The sequence below is a fragment of the Phyllostomus hastatus genome, unplaced genomic scaffold (genome assembly GCF_019186645.2).
Source record: "Phyllostomus hastatus isolate PE091 unplaced genomic scaffold, TTU_PhHast_1.1 phas_contig_90, whole genome shotgun sequence".
Taxonomy (NCBI): domain Eukaryota; kingdom Metazoa; phylum Chordata; class Mammalia; order Chiroptera; family Phyllostomidae; genus Phyllostomus; species Phyllostomus hastatus.
This window is the reverse complement of record NW_025333984.1, coordinates 9,109,846-9,133,644: the sequence shown is the minus strand read 5'-3', so window position 1 is coordinate 9,133,644 and position 23,799 is coordinate 9,109,846. Positions and strand designations below refer to the sequence as shown.

The 23,799-nt window shown below is 37.1% G+C and overlaps 1 protein-coding gene across 1 annotated transcript in view; it reads right to left on the bottom strand.

Annotated features, from left to right (window-relative positions):
- TENM1 (teneurin transmembrane protein 1) overlaps positions 1 to 23,799 on the bottom strand; it is a 703,022-nt gene that overhangs the window by 338,572 nt on the left and 340,651 nt on the right. The window contains exon 6 of the mRNA XM_045852186.1: positions 555 to 793. Coding sequence (XP_045708142.1) covers positions 555 to 793 — 239 coding nt within the window. The remainder of the gene's footprint in view (positions 1 to 554; positions 794 to 23,799) is intronic.

The window sequence follows — 23,799 nt, the reverse complement described above, 5'->3', positions numbered from 1 at the left end:
TGTTTTCTCCTTTACTTTCCCAAACACAGTAACCACACAGTTTTGCAGCCATTTATCTTGTAGAAATAAGAATACATTTTTAATAGTCCCAGTGTACAACTCTGAATTCTTAGAAAGAAATTAGGTACTGGATTTTCTGATAGCTTCCAAATAACGACTACTTTAATGAAATTGCTACCTGAAAATTCAGTAGCACTATTATTGTTTAACTATAATTTAAGAAGCTATTGTAGATTGGTACTTATGACTTCTAATGAGAAAACCATAACAACCTTTTAATTGAAGGGAGAATGGTTAACTACAGTAATTGCAATCAATAAGATTGTGTTAGCAGTATAAATATTTCTTTTCAAAGAGCATTCCATACTCTCCTTAGCAGTATTTAAGGTTTGAAAGTATAAAAAAACTAATTAGAAATCCATTTGTTATTTATAATACTAAGCCTCGGTTCAAATTTGTAGGATCCAGAGTTGAGAGAGAACTACTACCTCACACCAAAAACAAAACAAGACTCTGATTAAGAAGAAACATTAGGCATAGCAAAGAGGGCTTACCGATCACATATGCTAGTAACAAGGCCAAAGTCACGGTGATTGCAGTGGCGCTCAAGGCTGTGCACTTCCAATTGCAGCACCTGTAAGGTTTGTTAAAAGTAAAGGCAGGTCTGGAGAAGGTGCTTCTAGGAAGTGGCCTGGGAGGGGGTGAGTACACGGTATTTGACGTCAGAGGGTAGTTCTGACTGGCTGCACTGAAGATAGCAGAGGAACCAGATCCATGTTTGAACAGGAAATGTCTGTGAAAAGGAAAGAAAAATTTGGGCTTTTATCAATGCAGTTGCTACAAAAACAAAATCTCCACTAATTTCAATCAGACTTTGACAAAATTCAGGGGAACTTGGAGGGGCTCAACACTATTCCTATTCAAGTTCCTAAGAGTGAACTTCAAATTGCCCTTTGCATTTGTCTCCTTCTTGGTTTCTTATTCAGACCTTTAAGAGGAAGAAGGAGGTTGTCTCTGTTTCCTGCCTTGCTGGCTAGTGAATTTCTCACACTCTGAGGGGTAACCTCCCATATTTGATGTTATTTTCTATACTGCTGCTTTTCATTGTGATATCATTTTCATTTTCATATGATACTTGAGAGTTGATTCAAAAAGAGAAGTATCATCAGGCATTTGGTAATTGGAACGACCTAGAAATGAATATTTTATTTAGAAACTAGATTGTACAGACATATTTTCACCCAATATTTTATTATAAGATTGTCAAACAGACAAGTTGAAAAAAAAATTAGGATTAACAAATATATACTCATCAAGTAGATTCAACACTGAACATTTGACTATACCCATTTTATCACATATCTATCCATCTTTCCATTCCTATCTTCATCCTTCAGTCCATCTTAGTTTCTAAGCATTTTAAAGTTGTACACATCAGTGCACTTCCTTTCACATATTTCATCTTGCATATTATTATTGAGAGTTTAATATATTTATAGATTTTTTAAATGTAGAATTTATACATGATGAGTTTGGCTTTTTTAGATTCCCACATATAAGTGATATCATATACTATTCATCCTACTCTAATTTATCTCAGCATGATGTGCCCAAGGTACATCCATGAACTTGTAAAAACAGACAGTAGAATGGTTATGAAGGGTGGGGGGTGGGGAAATAGGAGAGACATTTAAGGGCACAAACTGCAACTGTCAGATAAATAAGTCCTGGAGATATAAATGTACAGTATAGTGATTATAGACAATGTCACTATGTAATAAACATGAAATGTGTTAAGAGCTAGATCACAGGTGGCAAACACAAGGCCCGTGGGTCGAACCTTGTTTTATCCGGCCCGGCACCTTGTTTCTACCCGGCAGCAGCACTGAGCTCTCACTTAACTGTTAAGGAGTAGTTACATTTATACAGTCCTAACATTACATTTGGCCCTTTGAAGGCAACCACAAAGCTGATGTGGCCCCTAGTGAAAATGAGTTTGATGTCCCTGGACTATATCTTAATTATTCTCATCACAAAAAAAGAATGATTATGTGAAATAATAGGCTTTAGCTAACACTGCAATGGCAATTGCACTGCAATATGTAAATGCATCAAATCAATGTGTTGTACACTTTAAATTTACAAAATGTTATACATAAATATATTTCAGTTAAAAACTGTACACTATCAGAGAGATGCAAATTACAACCACGATGAGATGCCACTTCACACCTGTGAGAATGGCCATCATAACAAATCAACAAACAAATACTGGCGAGGTTATGGAGAAAAGGCAATCCTAGTGCACTGTTGGTGTGAATGCAGACTGGTGCAGCCACTGTGGAAAACAGTATGGAATTTCCTCAGAAAACTAAAAATGGAATGGCCTTTCCACTGCTGGGGATTACACCTCAAGAACCTTTAAATACCAATTCGAAAGAACGTATGCACCCCAATGTTCATACCAGTGCAATTTACAATAGTCAAGTGCTGGAAGAAGCTTAAGTGCCCACCAGTAAATGAATGGATCAAAAAACTGCACAGCAGGAAGAAAGAAGGAACTCCTACCATTCGTGACAGCATGGATGGATCTGGAGAGCATTATGCTGAGTGAAATAAGCCAGGCAGTGAAAGACAAATACCATATGATCTCACCTATAAGTGGAACCTAATCAAAAAAACAAATAAGCAAGCAAAATAGAACCAGGACATTGAAATAAAGAACAAACTGACAGTAACCAGAGAGGAGCATGGAGAGGGATAATGGGGGAAGAAGGGAAAGGGTCGTCAAGAAACATGTATAAAGGACACACGGACAAAACCAAAGGAGTAGGTTCGAGGGTGGGAGGTGGAGACAGGTGGGGTGGGGGGCATGGTGGGGGGGGAAATGGAGACACCTGTACTTGAACAATAAAAAAAAACAATGGGTACAGCCATACTAATGTGCAATGTGAATAAAAGTATTATATATGTATAAAAAATTGTACACCATAAAATGCACAAATTTTAAATGTACATTTGCTGAGATTTTGACAAGTACAATTAACTTATGACACCCAAACCCCTATGATGATACAGAACATTTCCATTACCCAGGACATCTCCTCATGCTTTTCTAAGTAAATCCCTATCCTCAACACCCAGAGGCAACCACTATCTTCCAATTTTTTTATTATGCACTAGTTTTGCCTGTCCTATAACTTCATGCTACTGTAATGTTTGAATTACTATAGGATAGTTACTGACTGCTCATCATTATTGTAACATAGGTATCTTATCAATAGTAGTGATTTATTCACATGGAAAGAGTAGTCAAAAACAAATAAGTGAAAGTATATTTTCTGTTGCATATACTTTACACTTACTGAGTTCTAAGTGTCACAAACTGTGCTAAACACATTATCTCAGTCTTCACTTATATGACGTAGGTTACATTATCCTCATTGTACATTTAAGGAAATAGAAGCCTAAAAAGTTTATAACTTTTGCAAATACACCTAGCAGGTAAATGACAGAGTCAAAATGCAGGTCATTCTGGCTCTAAAGTACTTAATCTAAACTACTGTACTACACTGGCTGGGGCAGTAAAATGCACTGCTAAAGAAAGCACATTCCACCAGTTCAGAGTTCCGGCCAAAAATGAAGGTGTAAGTACAAATGCTTTGTTTCCTCACGCAACCAAAAGAAGGATAACAACCAATCTAAAAACTATAAACAACTATAAGTGCCAGAAAAGCAAAGTCCATGGAACTCTGACAACCAAGGGGTTAAAAAAAACATTCACTGAAACAAGTATGTGGGCAGCCAAGTGGTGGCAGACTGTGTGCCAGGGTGGGCTGGGTGAATGGGAAACCAGACTCAAAGATAACTGTAAACTACTGTGGGGGTTACCACAGCAGGAGAAACTCCCATCTCACACAAGAGAGTTTATTGGAAGTGGGGCTAGAGTAGAGCAAGTGAGCCACATTTTTCCCTCTCTGACCCCTCCCCCAAAGACAGTGCCAGGATGCAATAAAGAGGTATTCACCTGCCTCCCCCAGGTTAATACCTAAGGACCTGCCCCTTACAACATAGCAGGTGCACTGAGACAAAGAAATATGGCCCAAATGAAAGAACAGATCAAAACTCCAGAAAACGAGCTACATGATGAGGAGATAGCCAATCTATTTGATGCAGAGTTCAAAACACTGGTAATCAGGATGCTCACAGAACTGATTGAGCCCAGTTACAAAATGAAGGAAGAAATGAAGGCTACCCAAAGTGAAATAAAGCAAAATATACAGGGAACCAACAGTGTCAGGAAGTAAACCAGGACTCAGATGAACGATTTGGAACAAAAGGAAGAAATTCACATCCAAACAAAACAGAATGGAGAAACAAGAATTCAAATAAATGATAAGAGGCTTAGAAAATTCTGGGACAATTTTAAACACTCTAACATAGGAATTATAGGGGTGCCAGAAGGAGAAAAACAACAGCAAAAAGTTGAAAACTTATCTAAACAAATAATGAAGGAAAATGTCTCTTATCTGGCAAAGGAAATAGACTTCCAGGAAGTCCAGGAAGCCCAGAGACTCCCAAAGAAATTGGACCCAAAGAGGAACATACCAAGGCACATCATCATTAAGTTACCCAAGATTAAAGATAAAGACAGAATCTTAAAAGCAGCAAGAGGAAAGGAGGCAGTTACCTACAAAGGAGTTCCCATCAGACTGTCAGCTGATTTCTCAAAAGAAACCTTGCAGGCAAAAAGGGGCTGGAAAGAAGTATTCCAAGTCATGAAAGGCAAGGACCTCCATCCAAGATGACTCTATCCTGCAGAGCTATCATTTAGAATGGAAGGGCAGATAAGTGTTTCCCAGATAAGGTCAAGTTAAAGGAGTTCATCATCACCAAACCCTTATTATGTGAAATGTTAAGGGGATTTATCTAAGAAACAAAAGATCAAAACTATGAACAGTTAAGTGACAAAAAACTCACAACTATGAACAAATTTACCTAAAAAATATGAAAACAAAAACTAAGCAAACAACTAGAACAGGAATAGAATCAAAGAAATGGAGATCACATGGAGGGTTTTCAATGGGGAGGGAGAGGGCAAGAATGAGGAGAGGTACAGGGAATAAGAAGCATAATTACTAGGCATAAAATAGATGGGGAGAGGTAAAAAATGGTAGAGGAAACAGAGAAGTCATGGAACTTATATGTACAACCCATGGACGTGAACTAAGGGGGGAATGCTGGAGGGTTGGTGGGTGCAGGGTGGAGGGGAGATAAAGGGGGGGAAATTGGGAAAACTGTAATAGCATCATCAATAAAGTATACTTAAAAAAAGAAAGCACATTCCAGTGATGCATTTTAATGCACTACAACACAAAATCCTTCAACTAGGCAAAGAGCCACCTTCACCTTGTACATGTGATATATCCCGCAAAGCATAAATCATCAAGATTATTTAAAGACTGACTTCTAGCTTCCATTTATAAAGAACAAAAGCACACACAATGTCTGTCTGGAAAAAATCCAGCCATTATTAATATAACAAGAAGGCGGTACATGCCATTGAATGAACATGTGTACTGTGTAGCCACCCCATTCAAAATGACTGAGCGAGTAGAACAATGAATCTGTATCAAATTTTGCATTACGCTTGAACATTCCTCTGTGGAAACTATTTGGATGACTCAGAAGGCCACAGCTATGGGTAAGTGGTGATTGGCAGCTTTGTCACAACAATGTACCCGCTCATGCATCACATCTCATGTAGAGTTTTTTCTGCAAAACATCAAATCACCCAGGCAACTTAGCCATGCTACAGCTCAGATTTGGTGCCCTGCAACTTCTGGCTTTTCCTAAAACTAAAACTACCTTTGAAAGGGAAGAGATTTCAGAAGGATATTGATGAGATTCAGGAGAACACAATGGGGCAGCTGATGGAGATTGGGAGAACTGTGTGAGGTCCCAAGGTGCCTACTTTGAAGGGGACTGAGTCATTATTGTCCTTTGTACAATGTTTCTTGCATCTTGTATCTTATTCAATAAATGTCTCTATTTTTCATATTATGTGGCTGGATACCTTCTGGACAGACCTCATATATGATTCTCACATTGCAATGGTGACCATGAGAGTCCCACATTAGTAGAATACAATACAACCATTACAGACAGTGTTGTAAAACAATATCTATTCACTAGAAATAGCCCTTACAGATATCACCAAGTGAAGTAAGGTAGGCTTCAAGACAGTATGGGTAACAGGATATAACTTTTAAATTAAAAGATACATATTCTCATGGAAAAGCAGTAATTTGTGTTATTTTTGGATAAGAAGGGTATTTTTGAATGACTTTATTTATTTATTTTTAGAGGAGAAGAGAGGGAGAAAGAGAGGGAGAGAAACAGCAATGTGTGGTTGCCTCTCAAGCACCCCCTACTGGGGACCTTGCCCAGAATCCAGGCATGTACCTTGACTGGGAATTGACCCAGCGGCCCTTTGGCTCGCAGCCTGTGCTCAATCCACTGAGCCACATCAGCTAAGAAGAATAATAAGGGTGTTTTTAAAGTTTTATGTCTTAAGCTTGTATTGCTTTTGTAACTCGTATAAAAAAGAATGGAGCAAGTGAAAAAATTGCACTGGCTAACGTCAACCACATGCACAGTTGGTTCTTTTGATGTGATCACAATTTACTGAGCATCCAGAAAATCTAGGCACCAATATTACTACTTCATATGCATTATTTTGATCCTAATACATCTGTGAGATTGATACTATGATTCCAGTCATAGAGATGATGAATCTGAGATCAAAAGAGGTTCAGTGGGAGTAGAGTGGTGATTGTGGTTTTGTAGTTATCTTAATGATAATAAGAGGTAACATTCATTAAATGCTCATTTGTGCTAAGCATTGTTTTAAATACTTCACAATGTATTATATCTTTTAATCTTTACAAGAACCCAATTGGGTAAGTACCGCCAGACAGATGAGAAAATCCCTGTAACAGAGAAGTTAGGTAGCATGTCCATGATCCCCACAGCTAGTAAGTGGTGAAGCTGAGTTTCAAACCCAAGCAGTTTGGCTACAGAGCTATGCTTTTACCCACTACAGTACATTATACTACACTAGGGTTATGCAGTTAGTGAATACATTAAAATTTGAATCCAGGCCCCTGAAGGCACAGAAGCCTGTTTGGTATTGATTTTGGCATGTGGGTTATACTGGATTGAGCCATGCTTTTGGGACTGTTCCTTTGGGACCAGTGACAAAAATATGAGAATGATGGCTGCAGAATCAGAGTTGAAAAGGATTTCAGAAATCCTCTAGTAGCCTAACACCTCATTTTGCAATTAGGGAAACTGAGGCCCAGAAAATAAAAGTGAATTACCTAATAGTAACATAGGTAGTTTAAAGGTATTAATTAATTTGGGATTGGGGGCTTCCCAAATATTGTATTTCCACTGTCTCCTGCTACCTGCCAACCACTCTCTTCACTGGATTAGCACCAGGTTCTAATCTGTCAAGTTAACTGAACCAGGCTAAACAAATACAGTCTGTTCCAGCAGTACTACAAAATACACATCTATTCTTCTCTAGGTCACATGTTCTTTCAGTAACCTTTAAAGACCATCTTAATTATTTTGGATAAATGGGGAAGCAGTACAAAGAAGTTGCCCTTTATTTGTTAAGAACCTAAAGGGGTCATTGCTGCTTCTAAAGGCACCCAAATTTATCCCCAGAATGGAGAAACACTGTATTTTCTTGAAAAAGTGGCACAGCATTAAGCCCCTTCCATTTGAATGCAACCTCCTTTTCAGTCCCTGAAACTATCTCTTCCATGTCCTAAGGAAGTGTATTTCTTCTTTAATGTCTGACTAGCTCCCCAGTCTGTGTTCCCCGCTTTGGATATCTAATTGACTAGTGAGCAGAAATTATAGCACTTTTACAGACAGCATAGGGGGTAGCTTCCCCATCTCCCCACCCTGCCCTGTGGTTACTCTGGAGGTGACAATTGTCACGTCTGAAAGATTCTATACTGCAACACTCTGATATGTTCTGATGTGATAAAACAAAAACCCAGCAGTATGGGGCTCTTTTATTTAATGTTGGAAGATAAAATCTTTGATCCTTTGCATATTTATGGAGGAAACCAATTGGATTTTTGAGACATCGTAAGTGGCCCAATATGTTGGATATTGATTTAGTTTGGTATATTATTAAGAGGTAGAAGAAAGACAAAGAAAGACAGCATTGTTGGCTATTATGATGGCAATTACAAGCAATAATCGATATCCCTGAGCACTGTAATTTCATCCTGATATACACCAAAGGATTTCCAAATGCAGTTTCATAAGTAAAATATTACAGTATAATGAATAAATTCAACAGATGCAGCAGAGCAACATTTAAACTAATTCATATTTGAAAGCAATCCAAATCACAGTCCTCAGTGAGGGGAGATAATAAAATGAGTTCATATACTAAGATTCCTGTTTTCTTATTAACAAGCTCAGATTAAAATTCTATGCTGAAAGAGATCTCTACTTTAATGTGCATCCTGAAAAACAGCAATGTAAATGCTCTGTATTGTCATAGGCTCTGCGGTCCATTGTTGGAAAGCTAAGCTACTGTTTAAATGTGTTTTCACAGGCCCTGAAAAAAGTAGCTGCATAAAGACAAATGCACAGTGCTAGACTTCAGCTATGTGCTCATAAAATCAGATCATCTGTCTAAGCACATTGCTTTTCCCTGGGGACCTGAGGATATACTAAAATGTTGCTATCAATTTCATACAATTGGGTTTTTTCCACAGAGCAAATGATAAAAATGCAGTTCAAGAGTTTATGTGTAAGTAGTACTCTCCCTTGCATCTGTTTTAATATTCAAGTTCAAATTTAAAAAGGAAAAGCAAGATATTGCCAAAGGAAATGGGCATATAAGGAAATTGAAAAAAAAATCTTCAAGACTGATGAGACCCAGTAGTGGTAAATGGGAATATAATAAATGCTTCTGTAAGGATTTTAAAATCATCTATAAAGAAAGGGAAAATGTACTCTCTTTTTCAAAAACCCTCATGCTACATAATTCTGAGGGTATCTGTTAGCACTAAATAATGTGATATAATGTGGCACTTAAAATTCTATAGGAAACAGACAGAAATCTACAGCTTTGTTACAACAGATGCATAAATAACCAATGAATTTTTTCTTTTACATCTTGTAAACATACTCATGAGATGGATATCTAAACCTGTATTCCCTTAGCTATAAGCATCTGACTCATTTTTATACCTAGAGGAAGGAATTTAACTTACTTTCAGTTAGAAGCTGAGGTTGATTTAAAATAATAAAAAAAGAAGACTTCATTGAAAAGGCCTGGAATCAATTATTAGGGCCAAATCACATTCTGATAAGATAGTGGAATCTAGGTATTTAAATATTCTTTTTATAAAAAGTTATTAAGTGCATTTTATTGTGATAAAAACCCCCCCACAAAACATGGAATTTACCATCCTAATCATTTTGAAATGTACAGCGCAGTAGTGTTAAGGTGTATTTATACTGTTGTGAAACAGATCTCCAGAGCATTTTCATCTTGCAAATCTGAAACTCTATGCTCATGAACCGACAATTTCCCTTTTTCCTCTCCCCACAGTCCCTGGTAACCACCAATTCTATTTTATGTTTTCATGAATCTGATAACTTTAGACATCCCATGTAATTGGGATCATATAGTATCTGTCTATCTTTTTGTGATAGGTTTACTTCACTTAAAACAATGTCCCAAAGGTTCATCCATGTGTAGTATGTAACAGGATTTCCTTCCTTTCAAGTCTGAATAATATTCTATCATCTATGTATCACATTTTCCTTATCCATTCATTTGCAGGTAATTGGGGCTGCTTTCACTTCCTGGCTATTATGAACAATGCTGCTATGAACATGGCTGTGCAAAACTATCTCTTTGAGATCCTGCTATAAATTCTTTTGGATATTGGGATTGCTAGATCACATGGAAGCTCTATTCTTAATTTTTTGAGGAACCTGCATACTGTTTCCATAGCGGTTGTACCATTTTACAATCCCGCCAACGGTACACATGAGTTCCAGTTTCTCTATATTGTTGTTCACAATTACTTCCTATTTTTGTGACAGTAGCCATCCTAATGGACATCTCATTGTGGATTTGATTTGTATTTCTGTTGATTAGTGATGCTTAGCATTTTCATTGGCTTGATGGCTGTTTTTGTCTTCTTCAGAGAATGTCTATCCAGAAGTATTTATTCTTATATTTCCAAAAACACAAGAAAATAAAAGAAAATGCCATGCTGAATCAGCCCCATGTTCTCTTCTGACAAGAACACCTAGTGCTGGTTTGTAGAAAAACATGGTGTCTGGCCAAGATATCAACCTCAGCATCTCCAGAGTTCCCTTAACAGCCCATTGCCAATACTTTCTTCTTGAGTTTAAATGTCATTATCAGCTTGGACAACCTCATGGGGTAACAAATTATTTTTCTTTGCTAAAATCTACATAAGAAAGGATTTAATTTTATTTGTCCCAGGGTTCTTTCTTCCAAATTTTAAGCTGCCCCATCCATATATCCCCTGCAAACCTTATATGCCAAGTGTTCATAAAAGGTCCATACTCACTCCATGTCATTCATAAATTTTAAGGGTTTTTAAAAAGATTTGAAGGACATCTATCTAAGCCTTCGTTTTTCTAGACTTACGCTTTAGTTCTATAACCTGTTCTTAAATGGCAAAACTCTTATAATCTAGATTGCTATTCTTGTGATTTTTACAATTGGGATAGTATTGGCATAGCTCTTTTTAAAATAATTTTGGCACTTTTATCCCTTCTCCTATTTTGATCAGCAATAATAGCTGCCTCTGGAGTATATATTCTTTGAGGGCAGGGCCTAGGTCTTAATTTCCAAATATGTTGTCTCATACTCCAAAGGTACTCAGTGAATATACTGATTTGGATAATGCCGTTGATTCTTCCAAAAGGCTCTTGATTCACTGTGCTGAATGAATGAGACTCTAAGTTCATTCTTTGACTCTTGAGGACTCTAAAATAAATGTTTCACTTGTGAGCAGCTATCTCCTGGTTTATTGAACATAAAAGGACAACTATATGCTTTCATTTTGTTTTCCAATAATTTAAAAGAAACAAAAGAGTCAAGGGATTGGTTGATTCACATTGCATCTCTTTCTGTGAGACATTTAGGTGATGAAAGAAAAAAATACTAATGAACAAACTGAACTAACAAGCAAAATAGAGACAGACTCATAGAATAGATAGAGAGCAGGCTGACAGCTCCATGGGCATGGTTAATGGGTGGCAGAATTGAGCAAAAAGGAAAGAGGACTCATAGACATGGACAACAGTGTGGTTCATGGGGGTTGGAGAGGGGGTATATAAGGGGGATAAATGGTAATGGAAAAATACAATAAAAATAAACACTTGAAAAAACAGTGATAATTAAAAATGACCACTATTAAAGATAATGGCAACAGCAATTACCATTTACTGAATTCTACTAGTGCCAGGCACTCTGCTAACACTGTGTTTTTCCTCACCGAATCCTCACAATAACCCTATAAGGCAGATGATATTATCCACATTTCACAGTTGAGGAGGCTGAGGATCAGCTATTAAGGTAAAATTAATTTCCCAAGGTGACACAGCTGTTAGAGCGTAAGCTACATGCAAGTAGCTTATGCTCTTACATTAGAAGAAATGTCCATCTGCCTTATTTACTGCTGTATCCCCAGCATCTACAATGGTGCTTAGCAAATAGTTGGCATTCAATAAAGATTTTTAAATCCATGCATGAACTATAAAACCCAATCACTTAACCATTGTGCACATATAAACTTACAATATCATTGTTATCACTCATAATGTTAATCATTAAGGTAATAAAATCTTAATTCATGTGATCGTCTGGCATTTTATCTTTTTAAAATCAATATGTATAAGCTTAGTATTCCACTGGATATGTTTTTAAGAAAATATTTCTTTCAGATCCTAAAATTATAGAAATGAGGAAATGATACTAGGGTGGTACATACTTACAATCATCCTCCACTTTAGGATAATGCCCTTTCAAATCATCCTCTCATTCTCTTTCTCAAAGTTAGATCAATGTTCTGTAGACATAACTTTAATTTAAAAAGTAATGTTAAGGAACCTACACCAGTTGAATGGTAAATATCAAATTAATATTTCCATTAATGCAAATGTTCCTGTATTAAAAGACTCTGGCCAATACATCAAAATTATTTACTTAGATAAGTAAGCTTACCATTTTTTCATTCTCTTTTTATTTGATAGCAATTTAGGGCCTAAGATATTGTGCAGAACCTGTAATCCTTTCAAACCAGAAAAAGTTTGGAAAGCTATGGGTAGATGTGATTTTCAGTCCTCTTATAATTTTATACATCTTCTCCATAAAAGAATTATGGAGTTCCACCCCATAGTTTTCAGTAGTTCATTTCCCAACAGGGGTCATTTTAAATGGGAATAAACATATCACCTAGGCAACAATTATGAGGACATGTTTAAAACTAAACCTGATCCCACATTTTCTAGGATTTTCAAAAATGTCTTCATTTCATAAAGAAGTTCAATGACATATTTCCCTTTGCAAAAGCTGAAAGTCCCCTGGCTGGCACAGCTCAGTGAATTGAGTGCGGGCTGCGAACCAAAGTGTCGCAGGTTCGATTCCCAGTCAGGGCACATGCCTGGGTTGCAGGCCATGACCCCCAGCAACCATACATTGATGTTTCTCTCTCTCTCTCTATCTCCCTCCCTTCCCCTCTAAAAATAAATAAATAAAATGTTTTTTTAAAAAAGCTGAAAGTCTATTCCTGATTTTACTCAGCAGAGTAAATTGCTGGTTTTATAGAACTATTTTCACTGATTACTTGGCTTATCTATTGAATCTTCTTTTTAGAGGAAGGGGTAGTGGGCAGAGAATTAAATACCTTGATTGTCTTTATTCAACCTCATTTTCTGTAGACATGTATTTTGATCATTTGCTTTATGAGGCAGTTGACATGGTATACTTTTCTGTATCATTTGTTTTTATTGAACTGTAATCTATGTTAGTAAGGACAGCTTACTTTAGAAAAATAGTATTTCAAATTAAGTACAAAGGAGTACAATAAGGAAAAAACCTAAGAGTTTCCCACTGAGCTCTTCAGGTTGTAAGTCTAGATTAACATTGTAAACTGCTTTTAAAAGCTGTTGATCAACATTTGCCTGACAGTAGCTTTCATCTCTTTGAAAGTCCTACACATGCATACATAAGATGCGAACGCTTTATAATACTGTAAAATAAGAAATGCCACTCTAATCAGTACTCTAACCTATCCAGTGTAACATTTCCCTAAGGGACAAGCTAGCAAAGGGCATTGCTGTCCTCTGAAATATCAGCCTCAAAATCAAAGATGTGGCCTGAGGCAGACAGTGTCCACTCCTGCCCAGCATCTATGTTCTCCTTTCTTCCTGAGCACTCAAACTGATCACATTGCCCAGTTGCCATTTCCATTAAAAAATGGTTATGTGTCTGAGTTCTGGCTTATGAAATGTGAAGCATGAGCAAAAGTAGTATTTCACACTTTCACTATTCACCCCCAAAAGCTTCCCACAAATTATCTTCAAGCTTCTTCCTCATCCACTGGTGAAAAGAGAGCAGACTCAAATATGGGAGGAACCTAGGACATTTATTCCATGGAATATTAGAAAGCCATAAAAACATTAAGAATTTTTAAGCACATAAGATAGTAGATATGCTGATCATTGTTTCCCAGCACAATGCCCTGAAATGAGTATTGTATTCTCTGTTTCTCTCTTACCTACCCATGTCTATCTCTATCTTTCTCAGAAATTTAGACACAGAAAACCAGTCAGCTTAGCAAAGCCAAGATGCATGGTCACACTGATCCATAGCTGGGGTGAGAGTATAATAGAGGAAGAGATAGAGAAATCCCATTTAGAATGAAGACTGAGAATAGAGCATATGTGCAGAGAGAAGAAGAGATGAGATATCATGTGGCCCCAGAAAGAAAAAGAACAATGAAGAGAGTTCCATTGCTCGTTAGGCCTCTGGTTGCCATGTCCTTTCCTTGTGAGCTGATTCTGTGTTGTTTTTTTGTTTATTTATTTAATTTACTTTATTTTTATTTTTGACACTTTTATAGATGTCCCCACTACCGCCTCCTTTGCCCCCTGCATTTTAATTTTTTTAATATTTATTTATTTATCTTTAGAGAGGGGGGAAGGGAGGGAGAAAGAGAGGGAAACATCCATGTGAGAGAGAAACACCAATCAGTTGCCTCTTTTATGTGCCCTGCCCAGGGACTATAACTGCGACCCAAGCAACTGAGCCACACCAGTCAGGGGCCCACTTCCATTTCTAAAAACATCTTTTTAACTTGATTTCATTTTAAAGAATTGCTTTCCCTGTTCATCAGATAATTTCCAAGGCATGAAGTAATTTTCCATGCCGGGGGAACGACAACATAATTCATGTATATAGCATAACCGCAACCGTGTGCTGTCACCTCCCACACAAACACAAAGTCAAGTAGAGCTCCAAATTGTTCTGCACAGAGATCTGATCTAGAAGAAAAGATATCGAAATTTTCATTATAATTATATTTGGGTAACATAATTTGTAGTTAGTTTTCATTGCCATTCCCTGTGGTTCTTCCCCCTCAGTTTTGAAGTGAAAGTGCACTACTTTGACAAGGTCTTTCATGATCGGGCCTCTGCAGGTGTCTCTGGCTCACTACTGCTATTGTCCCCCAATGCCCTCTGAGCCGTGGTCATCAAATCTCATGTGCAGTTTCCCAAATGTGCCATTTTCTTTCAGGCTTCTATGTTGTTGTAAGCGTTTTAGCAAAGAACAGTATCAGAAGAGCTGAGAAATGCCCATGAGTAGTATAGATCTAAAGTAAAGGCAGGAGAGAGAGGACAAATAATGAACCCAGAGAGAATGAAGAATGTAGAAGGGCAAGGAAGAGAATAAGAAAAGAAATTTTATAGATATGTAGGTGGTAGGTAGATAAATATGGCTACTTATGCAATTGTAGAAAATAATTTATTAGTTGCTTTGGGGGTCACTTTGGCTTCCCTTGCTGTAAGGCTGTCTAGATCTGATCTAAATAGTCAGTGAGGATACAATGTATTTTTCCCGCTTTTTGCATTCCCAGACAAGCCAATTAAGTACATGTACAAACAAGTATATATTCAGTCTGTCAAAAATATATTCCTGCTGCTTAAGATTCTTACATAGAAATGCAGGTTATGACAAGTTAATTGGGGATAAAATTACATGAGGAATTGCCACGATATTAAAAGGAAACCAATTGACAGGCCGTGAGGAGCTTAAAGCTAAATGGATTTAGTTTACTGGTTGTTTTAGTCCATTCAGGAAGCTGTATCAAAAATACCATAAATTGGTGGCTTATAAAAAACAAATATGTTGTTCACAGTTCTGGACACTGCAAGTCCAGGATTAAGGTGTCGGCACCATTGGGTTTTGATGAAGGACCTCTTTGGGGTTGCAGACTGCCAGATTCTCACAGTGTCCCCATGTGGTGGAAGAGGCTAGGAAGAATCTGAAGTCTCCTTCAGAAGGGCATTAGGTTTTCAACACATGAATCTGAAGGAGATACAAACATTCAATCTGTAGAAGTGGTTCCAACTCAAATCACACTATAGACTAGAGAAGTACCTAAACCCTCCAACTGAGGCTCCAGAGGGAAAGAAATGGGAAGAGGGAATATGGAAGGGGAAAATAGAAACTATCAGTCTGAACAGGGGTTGAGTAATGTGAGCAGGTAGGGGAACAATAGATTTGCCTCACCATTAATCTAAAAGCGTATTTTTCAGCTGGGGAGAAATTGGTCCATAGGGGATAAGTGGCAATGTCTGGAGACATTTTTGGTTGTCACAACTGAGGAGGGGTTGCTACTGTTATCTAATGGGTAGAAAACAAAGATGCTTCTAAACATCTGGTAATACACAGAACAACCCACGTAACAGTGAACTGTCCAGCCTGCAATGTCATAGTGGTGAGGTGACAAACCTTCATCTAAAACTATTCCTCCTATTGGAACACACAGTTTTGAAGAATTCAACATCCCTATGGAGGAGAATTTGTCTCTCTTGAAAGACTTCTAGAAAGATTGTCTTGCTGGGCCCTTAAGGCCTTATCTTCTTCCCCAAGTTCACAGTTGTTCCTCTTTGGGGGGTATTTGCACTTGAGATTGGTCTATTATCCAAACAAATACCCTGAATCCTAGAGCCAGAGAACATATACGATTCACTCATAATTGCCTCAAACATTTACCCTTGCTGACCAAAGAAGGAAATCTTCACAAGAAGTGGAGAATAGAAAGTATTTTTTACTTTCAATTTTTAAAATTGCTTTTCAAATCATCCCCATCATGAACCTGTCATGAGGCATAAATCTAAACCTGAACTACTCAAGACAACATTCAGAATATATAATAATCACAGCAAATGAAACATTAACTCCCTTCAGTTTAGGCCACCTAAGGAACAGTCAAATTCCGCTTCGTGCTGTGCTCTAAAGCTCAGTAACTATAATCCCACCTGAGCAACAGGAGGATTTGTGAACACCAGGCCTTCCTTTCACAGAAAGGTTCTCTCTCTGGTTCCCTGCAGAGTGGACTCCAGAGCTCAAAAAGAAATCTCATTGGTTCACTTTAATTATTCAGGGACAGCACAGGGAGATAAACAAGGTAAGGTCGACTTCAAGAGTATATGGAGATTTCATGCACTTCTCTGACCTCTTAAAATTACATCTATATTTTGCAAAAAAAAGATTAAACTTAAAATTATTTTCTTTCTGCATCATTGTTAATACTCAGGAAAAAAAATCCACCATGGATTCACAGGAGGCAGTATAAAAATGGCTGGTTGAAACTTAAACCCAGTTGAGATTGTATTTTTCTTTGAATAAGAAACATAAAATGAAGTTACATTTACTTCACACTAGTCAAAGACAGACAATATGAAAAAAAAATCAAAACAATTGTGGTTTCACAATGTGAACCAAAGCAAGGTAGATTTCTACCTAAGGTGTTACATCGTAAATCCTGTTTCTTTTTTTAAAGATTTTATTTATTTATTTTTCAGACAGAGGGAAAGGGAGGGAGAAAGAGAGGGAGAGAAACATCAATGTGTGGTTGTCTCTCCCACGTCCACTACTGGGGACCTGGTCCACAGCCCAGGCATGTGCCCTGACTGGGAATTGAACCAGAAGTCCTTTGGCTCTTAGGTTGGCACTCAATCCACAGAGCCACACCAGCCAGGGATTAAAGTCCTGTTTCTAGGAAAGGTTTTGGTCTTACATTCATTTATTTAACAAACTTTTATTGAGCACGTATTGTTAATCAGGCAAAACGTAATCATAGTTTACTTTTGTATTGACCTAAGACTGCCTTCTTAACTATACTTGCCTGCCATTAATCACTAACCACTGTTGCAAATGGATATGTATTGTCTTCCTCATTTCCCCTGGGCTATTGGGAATTCTGAAGGAATCATGACTGTTCAATTTAAATCCATCTGACCTGTCTAGGGACCTCACCTAGAATTAGTAATCTAGCAATTAATTAGAAGCCAACTAACTGGAAAGCTCAATTGAGCAGGATATTTTCAGTGGAGGGGAAAATGACAAGAAGTCAAGCCACATAATAACAGAGATAGCAAAGCCAGAAATGACCTCAAATAGCATTTACCTTTATTCCCTCATCTGATTGTTGAGAAAAATGAGGCTGAGAGGAAGAAATAGACATTCTCAAGGTCACACTTCTATTCAGTGGGAGAAATAGACTCGGACTCAAGAGTTCTAACTCTAAACCCAGTGCTCTGTCAACTACTCACAGGAGGCCATCCAAATTTGCAAAGGATATCCTGGGACCACTGGACACCTTGTTCACTCCACAATATCCTTTATACTTAGATTGCTGTTCAATAAAAAATCACGTTCAAAATGATATCCCTGACACTCGGTAAGATTTTCAATGAGAAAAAATTAAATTATGATCACTTGGATTAAAATGGAAAGTAGATTCATATTTAAGAATGATTTGTGACAAGAATGGCAATTTTTAAAAAGTTCTATTTAACCTTAAGCTAACCACCAAATCTAATTAACCAGAACCCCCAGTTTTCTGGGCATTTAGGCTCATCAAGATTTTAATATAAATAGAATATAACCTAGATCATGTCTGTAGGCAGGGAAATTTCACTGAACTATAAATATTCACCGAAAGACAAAAAGGGATGACTTGCGGTTCTTTATATGGTTCTCTATATTTCAGAGACAAATTGTTATAATGCAAAGAATACTGGGGTGGTTGCATGAAGACATGCACTTCAGCTCTAAGTCTTGTTCTAACTGCTGTATAGACATATTATTTAAATTTCCTAAGACCCAGTTTCTTTATATATATATTTATATTTATATTTATATTAGACATAGTTTCTCTTATGTCTACCTCTCAGGGGTTTTTTAGTTTAAAATAAGATAATGAGTGAAAGGACTTTGGACAATCAGAAATTATACATACATACTTACATATGTCTACATATGCATACACACATGTACTTATAACCTAAAATCTGAGTCTTTTGAAGATGACACATAATAAAAAGTATTTACCTACAAGTATATCTACTAAAAAGCAACCAGTCATGTTGCTATAAAGTTATCTAGGTTAATGATAATATGCAGAACAGTAAATCACAAAATTTGAAAGATTAGACTGTCATAGATAAAACAAAACAATTATTTTAGCTGAAGGGTGGGAAAATAACAGATTGTGAATATTTTTTCCAGAGGAACAATTTACTTAGGAAGTTAATACTGTGCCACAAAAGGAAAGAATCAGTGATATCTGTGGTTTTATGTTGTACTTGATATTTTGATAGTTGAACTGGAAACAGTCATAAGTTAGCATTGATGTTCTCAATGCAAGCAAGCCCTGTGCATACATGTCACTATTAAGTATCTTCATTAGTAACAGGGGACTGCCTAGTGTTTTGTGTACGCCAGATGGAGACAGGAAGTCTAAATTATAATCTGGGGTCAGCCAATGATACCTGTTTGCTCTTAGGAATATGACTTATATTTGAGAGCTAACTTAAAAAATACCTCCCCCTCTGGTATGAGATTTGCAAAGGCAAACTTCTGACACCTAAGGCATCTGTTATTCCTCAAAGACGATGTTGCCATCAGCTGTCTGCCCTTGTTAAGAGTTGGCAATCTAGGAAGCCTGTCCCACTGTGTGGTATCATGCTGTTTTCTTCAGCATTATGGGATCATCACTGTCAGTTTCCTTATTCTTTCCCATTAAGGACACTTGACCTCTAACTTGGTGTGTCAGTTTTGTTCTGTCAACCACACCGCCATCCTTGTGAGTACTGTGTACTTCCTCACTGAATGTAGTCCCCTCCTTTTTCGTGCCTCCCAATTTATACGAAAGTTTTCCCTGATTGAGCTTCCTCTCAATCTACTATTCTATTTTAGAAGAGTAGTCTCTGAAACCTTCTGTTTCCATTTTCTTACCTCTTAAAAATTCTTCAAACCCACTGCAGTCTAGCTTCAATCTCATCACTGTACTGGAATTGGCTGCTTAAAATTCAAGAAGTCTGTAATTGATAGAATCAGTGGTCTCTTCTCATTCACACTCTATCTGACCCTTCTGAGACATTTGAAAATCATGACCACTATGTCCTTGAAATTTTCTACTCTCTTGTTCCCCTCTGTGATTACTCCTCAATCACTTATGCTGGCTTTTTCTCCTTCATGGGCTCCTCCAATGTGTTCCCATGATTTACTTTATAGTATTTTTCTTGCACTAATCTCTCCATCTAGGTCTTTCAACATTTCCTCCATCATTCATAAAAATCCAATCATTAGGTCCACTTATGAAATTCTTAATTATCTATGTCTATCATGAGCTCTGGAATCAGACAGAAGTAGGTTGGAACTGGCTCCATTACATACTAAATAAATAGTTACTTTGTTGCATATTGTTCAATTTCTCTAAGCCTCAGTTTTAAAAACTCTAAGTTGGAATAAATATAATAGCTTCACATAATGTTTGCCACATAGTAAGCATTCAGTAAGTAATAGGAGAAAATGTTTTTCTCTCTTTTTTCCTCTCATGGGACATAGATCTCTATTTTCAAATATCTATTGGATACTGGACATTTCTTTTTTTTTTTTAAGATTTTATTTATTTATTTTTTAGAGAGGGAAGGGAGAGAGATAGAGAGAGAGAGAAACATCAATGTGTGGTTGCTGGGGGTTATGGCCTGCAACCCAGGCATGTACCCTGGCTGGGAATCGAACCTGGGACACTTTGGTTCCCAGCCCGCGCTCCATTCACTGAGCTACGCCAGCCAGGGCTGATACTGGACATTTCAAACTGAATGATCCCCATACCTATTTTAGTATTCCCCAAAAAACCCTCATTATATGCTTATACCAGCTAGTGTGTTTGAGTTTAGAAATCTATGTCATCTGTAGTTCCCTTCTTAGTTGTGCACTCTGTCTATCCATATACACTGCAAAAATTTCATTGAACAATATGAGCCAAACACTAAGAAACCAAAAGACAGCCCTGGCTGGTGTGGCTCAGTGGTTGAGTGATGGCCTGTGAATCAAAGGGTCACCAGTTCAATTCCCAGTCAGGGTACATGCCTGGGTTGCAGGTCCCAGCAGGTGGTGCATGAGAAGCAACCACACATTAATGTCTCTCTCCTTCTCTTCCTCTTTCCCTTCTCCTCTTTAAAATACATAACAAAATCTTTTAAAAAATCTTTTAAAAAAACAAACCAAAAGATATAATCTATTACTCAAGTTGCAGCAGGGAATAAAGACAAGTAAATGAAATACCTGGAGTGGAAATATAAAATTAAATAAGGTCTTCATAGAAATATGCACAGGGTGCTATGAGACCACATATAAGGGAGAATTCTATGGAAGTAACTGAGGGAAAGTGTAGGCAGGAAAAGCAAGAAACCTACGAGATATCTTTGACTCCTCTCCCCTTTCTCCCACATTATGTCTAGCCATACCATGGGCAATATTATTAGCCTCAATATGATTAACATTTTAGAGTACAGGTCCTTCCCCCACTAGAATGTAAGCTCAATAAAAGCAGAGATTTTTCTTGTTTTGTCCTCTGTTACAGCCCCAGTAACTAGAACAGTGGGTGGTATACAGTAGGCATTCAATACAGATTTGTCAAAATTTGTTAAAACTTTCCCATGCCCAAATTAATTCATCATAACATTTGTAATGAACCATTGTTCATTTAAAATATTAGCATTAAACACATTATTACACCCTTAGATATCACAGCAAAAATTTTAATGGTATGAAGAAGCAGATGTTACTCTTTATTTGTTTATCTGTTCACCAAACAGAGCAATTATTTTTCAGCTTTCCTGTTCTTTAAATGGAATACTCAGTACTGTACTTCCACAATTCTTGAAGTGATATTTCAAAGGCCTGAAAACATAACCTGATCATATCTTTTGCTTATAAAGCTATAAACATTTTTGTGTTGTGGAATTAATAAAGAACCAGCTAGATTCTCCCAAAGGGAGATGTTTAGTAGAATGTCTTATGAACACAGACACACACACACACACACACACCCCTCTGTAGAAAATAAGGTGAATAACTGACAGGAAATAATTTTTTGCTACTTTAAATATACTTTACACTTTTAGTAAAACAGAATAGACAACTGTCTATTGACATGACAATGAAAATATTTATTATGAATAACTGGATAAGTAACTTTATAGTCAATGAAGTTGTTAAGAACTAGTTTCTCTCTTGATCAAACCCACATATTTCTGTTTTTAAATACTGAACCTAGGAGAGGGAAGTATATATGATGAGGGAGGGCAAAATGGTTGGTATAGAGAGTCTCCTAAAATTTATTTTTTGTTTGCTATACTCATTAGTTCATCAAGCATCTCATTTTTAAAAATTCTGTAAAACATCTGTCTAGATTCACATTTGAATTGCTAAATAAATCTTCTCTATATTAAAAGCAGACTTCACCCCACCTATGGTGAAATTTCCTATCTGTATAAAATAAAACACATGATATTTGCCTATGGTTTTTATTTTGAAATGAAACTGAGAATAGTCCATTCAAAAGCATTTTTAAAAATAGTACTACCACCAAAGTGATTAGGGACTGTATCACAATGTCCAAACTACTGCCCTTCATTGCTTAAGCACAACAGACTATTACAGATATATTTTTACTCTCAATATGTAGAATGTATTTTTAAGGCTAGGGAACTCTCCTGCATGTAAACTGAATGAATTCCACATGCATCATTTGGTGTAGGCTTAAAAGCTGGGTTGATGCTTGGTCATCTGTAGTAAACAGAATGCATAGGTCATAGATTAGTTCTGCAAAATCTATTTCCTGTCTTAAAAAGAATCTTCAAATCTGTGGCTAAAGACAGATTTTGCTAACCCCAGTGCTGTCTAGGGATTAAAGCATGAGATATTGTTGAATCTAAGCACTGAATATGTATATTTTGAGCTTTTTCTTTCTCTAGTCATTATTGAAGGAAAACATGTCTCTAAGTCTATTTTTCCATCACAAATGTCCTAAGGGGGGAAACTACCTATAAATGTTAGCTACATTTTAGTAGTACTATATAATAAAGAGTTTAACAACCACTGGGAAACTGACTTTTATGCACAAGTATTTAAAGAGTATCAGCCATAGATCTTTAAATCACTGCCATCACCACTTCCAAATGATTCCTAAGATAGATATTAGCTCTAGAATTCTGGTAACAAGCGTTGGTCATGTAGATTTCATTTCTTTTTCCATTTCTTGCCAACATCTCTTCCACCAACAGACTTGGCCTATTCTTTTATAAAAATAACCTTGTTGACTCTACTTAATTGTTACATTGGCCTAAAGCCAACAAGGGTGGTTAGCCTCATACCAAGCCACAGCCATCTGTCAGAATATGCTAAAAATTGATGAAGATAGTTGCTACCCACTCTTCTGACCAGGCATGGCTCCTCTACACAGCTCTGATTTGTCTCTGTGAGTTGAAGTGGTCACATGAACAGTAACTTCTGGTTCTCTCTAGGATTGAATATCACAGAAAAATCTTTAAGTAAAATTCATTTTGCTGACTAGAGCATGGTTAATGTCCATCATCACTGAGAGCAGATCAATCAAAGATCAAGTAAGTAAGTATATCGATTAAACTGAGTTACGACTTTGAATCAGAGACAGCGAAGAGAATAATTAAGGGAAACCAAAAATTGGTGTGATTCCACTTCACAATGAATTCATATGAAGAGGGAGGAGCTGAGAGACCTGACCCAGTACTCTGCAGGAAGTGGCTACATTTGACATCCTGATAGAAAAGAGAGACCGATACAGAAAGGAAAGCAGTAAGTGAACCCTCTGAGAAGCTTGAATGGAGCAAACAGCAGTGCCAAGGAGATGGAGATGCAAGAAATGTGACAGAGGGAGGGCAGAAAAATGGGAGAAAAAGAAAATGAAAGTGCAAATTACATGTGATGTCCAAAAAAAAAAATCCTTGCAACTACTTTCTGAAATGAGTCCTATTAACCCATTTTTAAGGTCAGGAAACTGATGTTCAGGTATGTTTAATGATTTGCCCAGGCACACACAATTAATAAGGAGCAAAACTGAACCTCCAATCGCATCTGCTGGTTCCTACCATCCA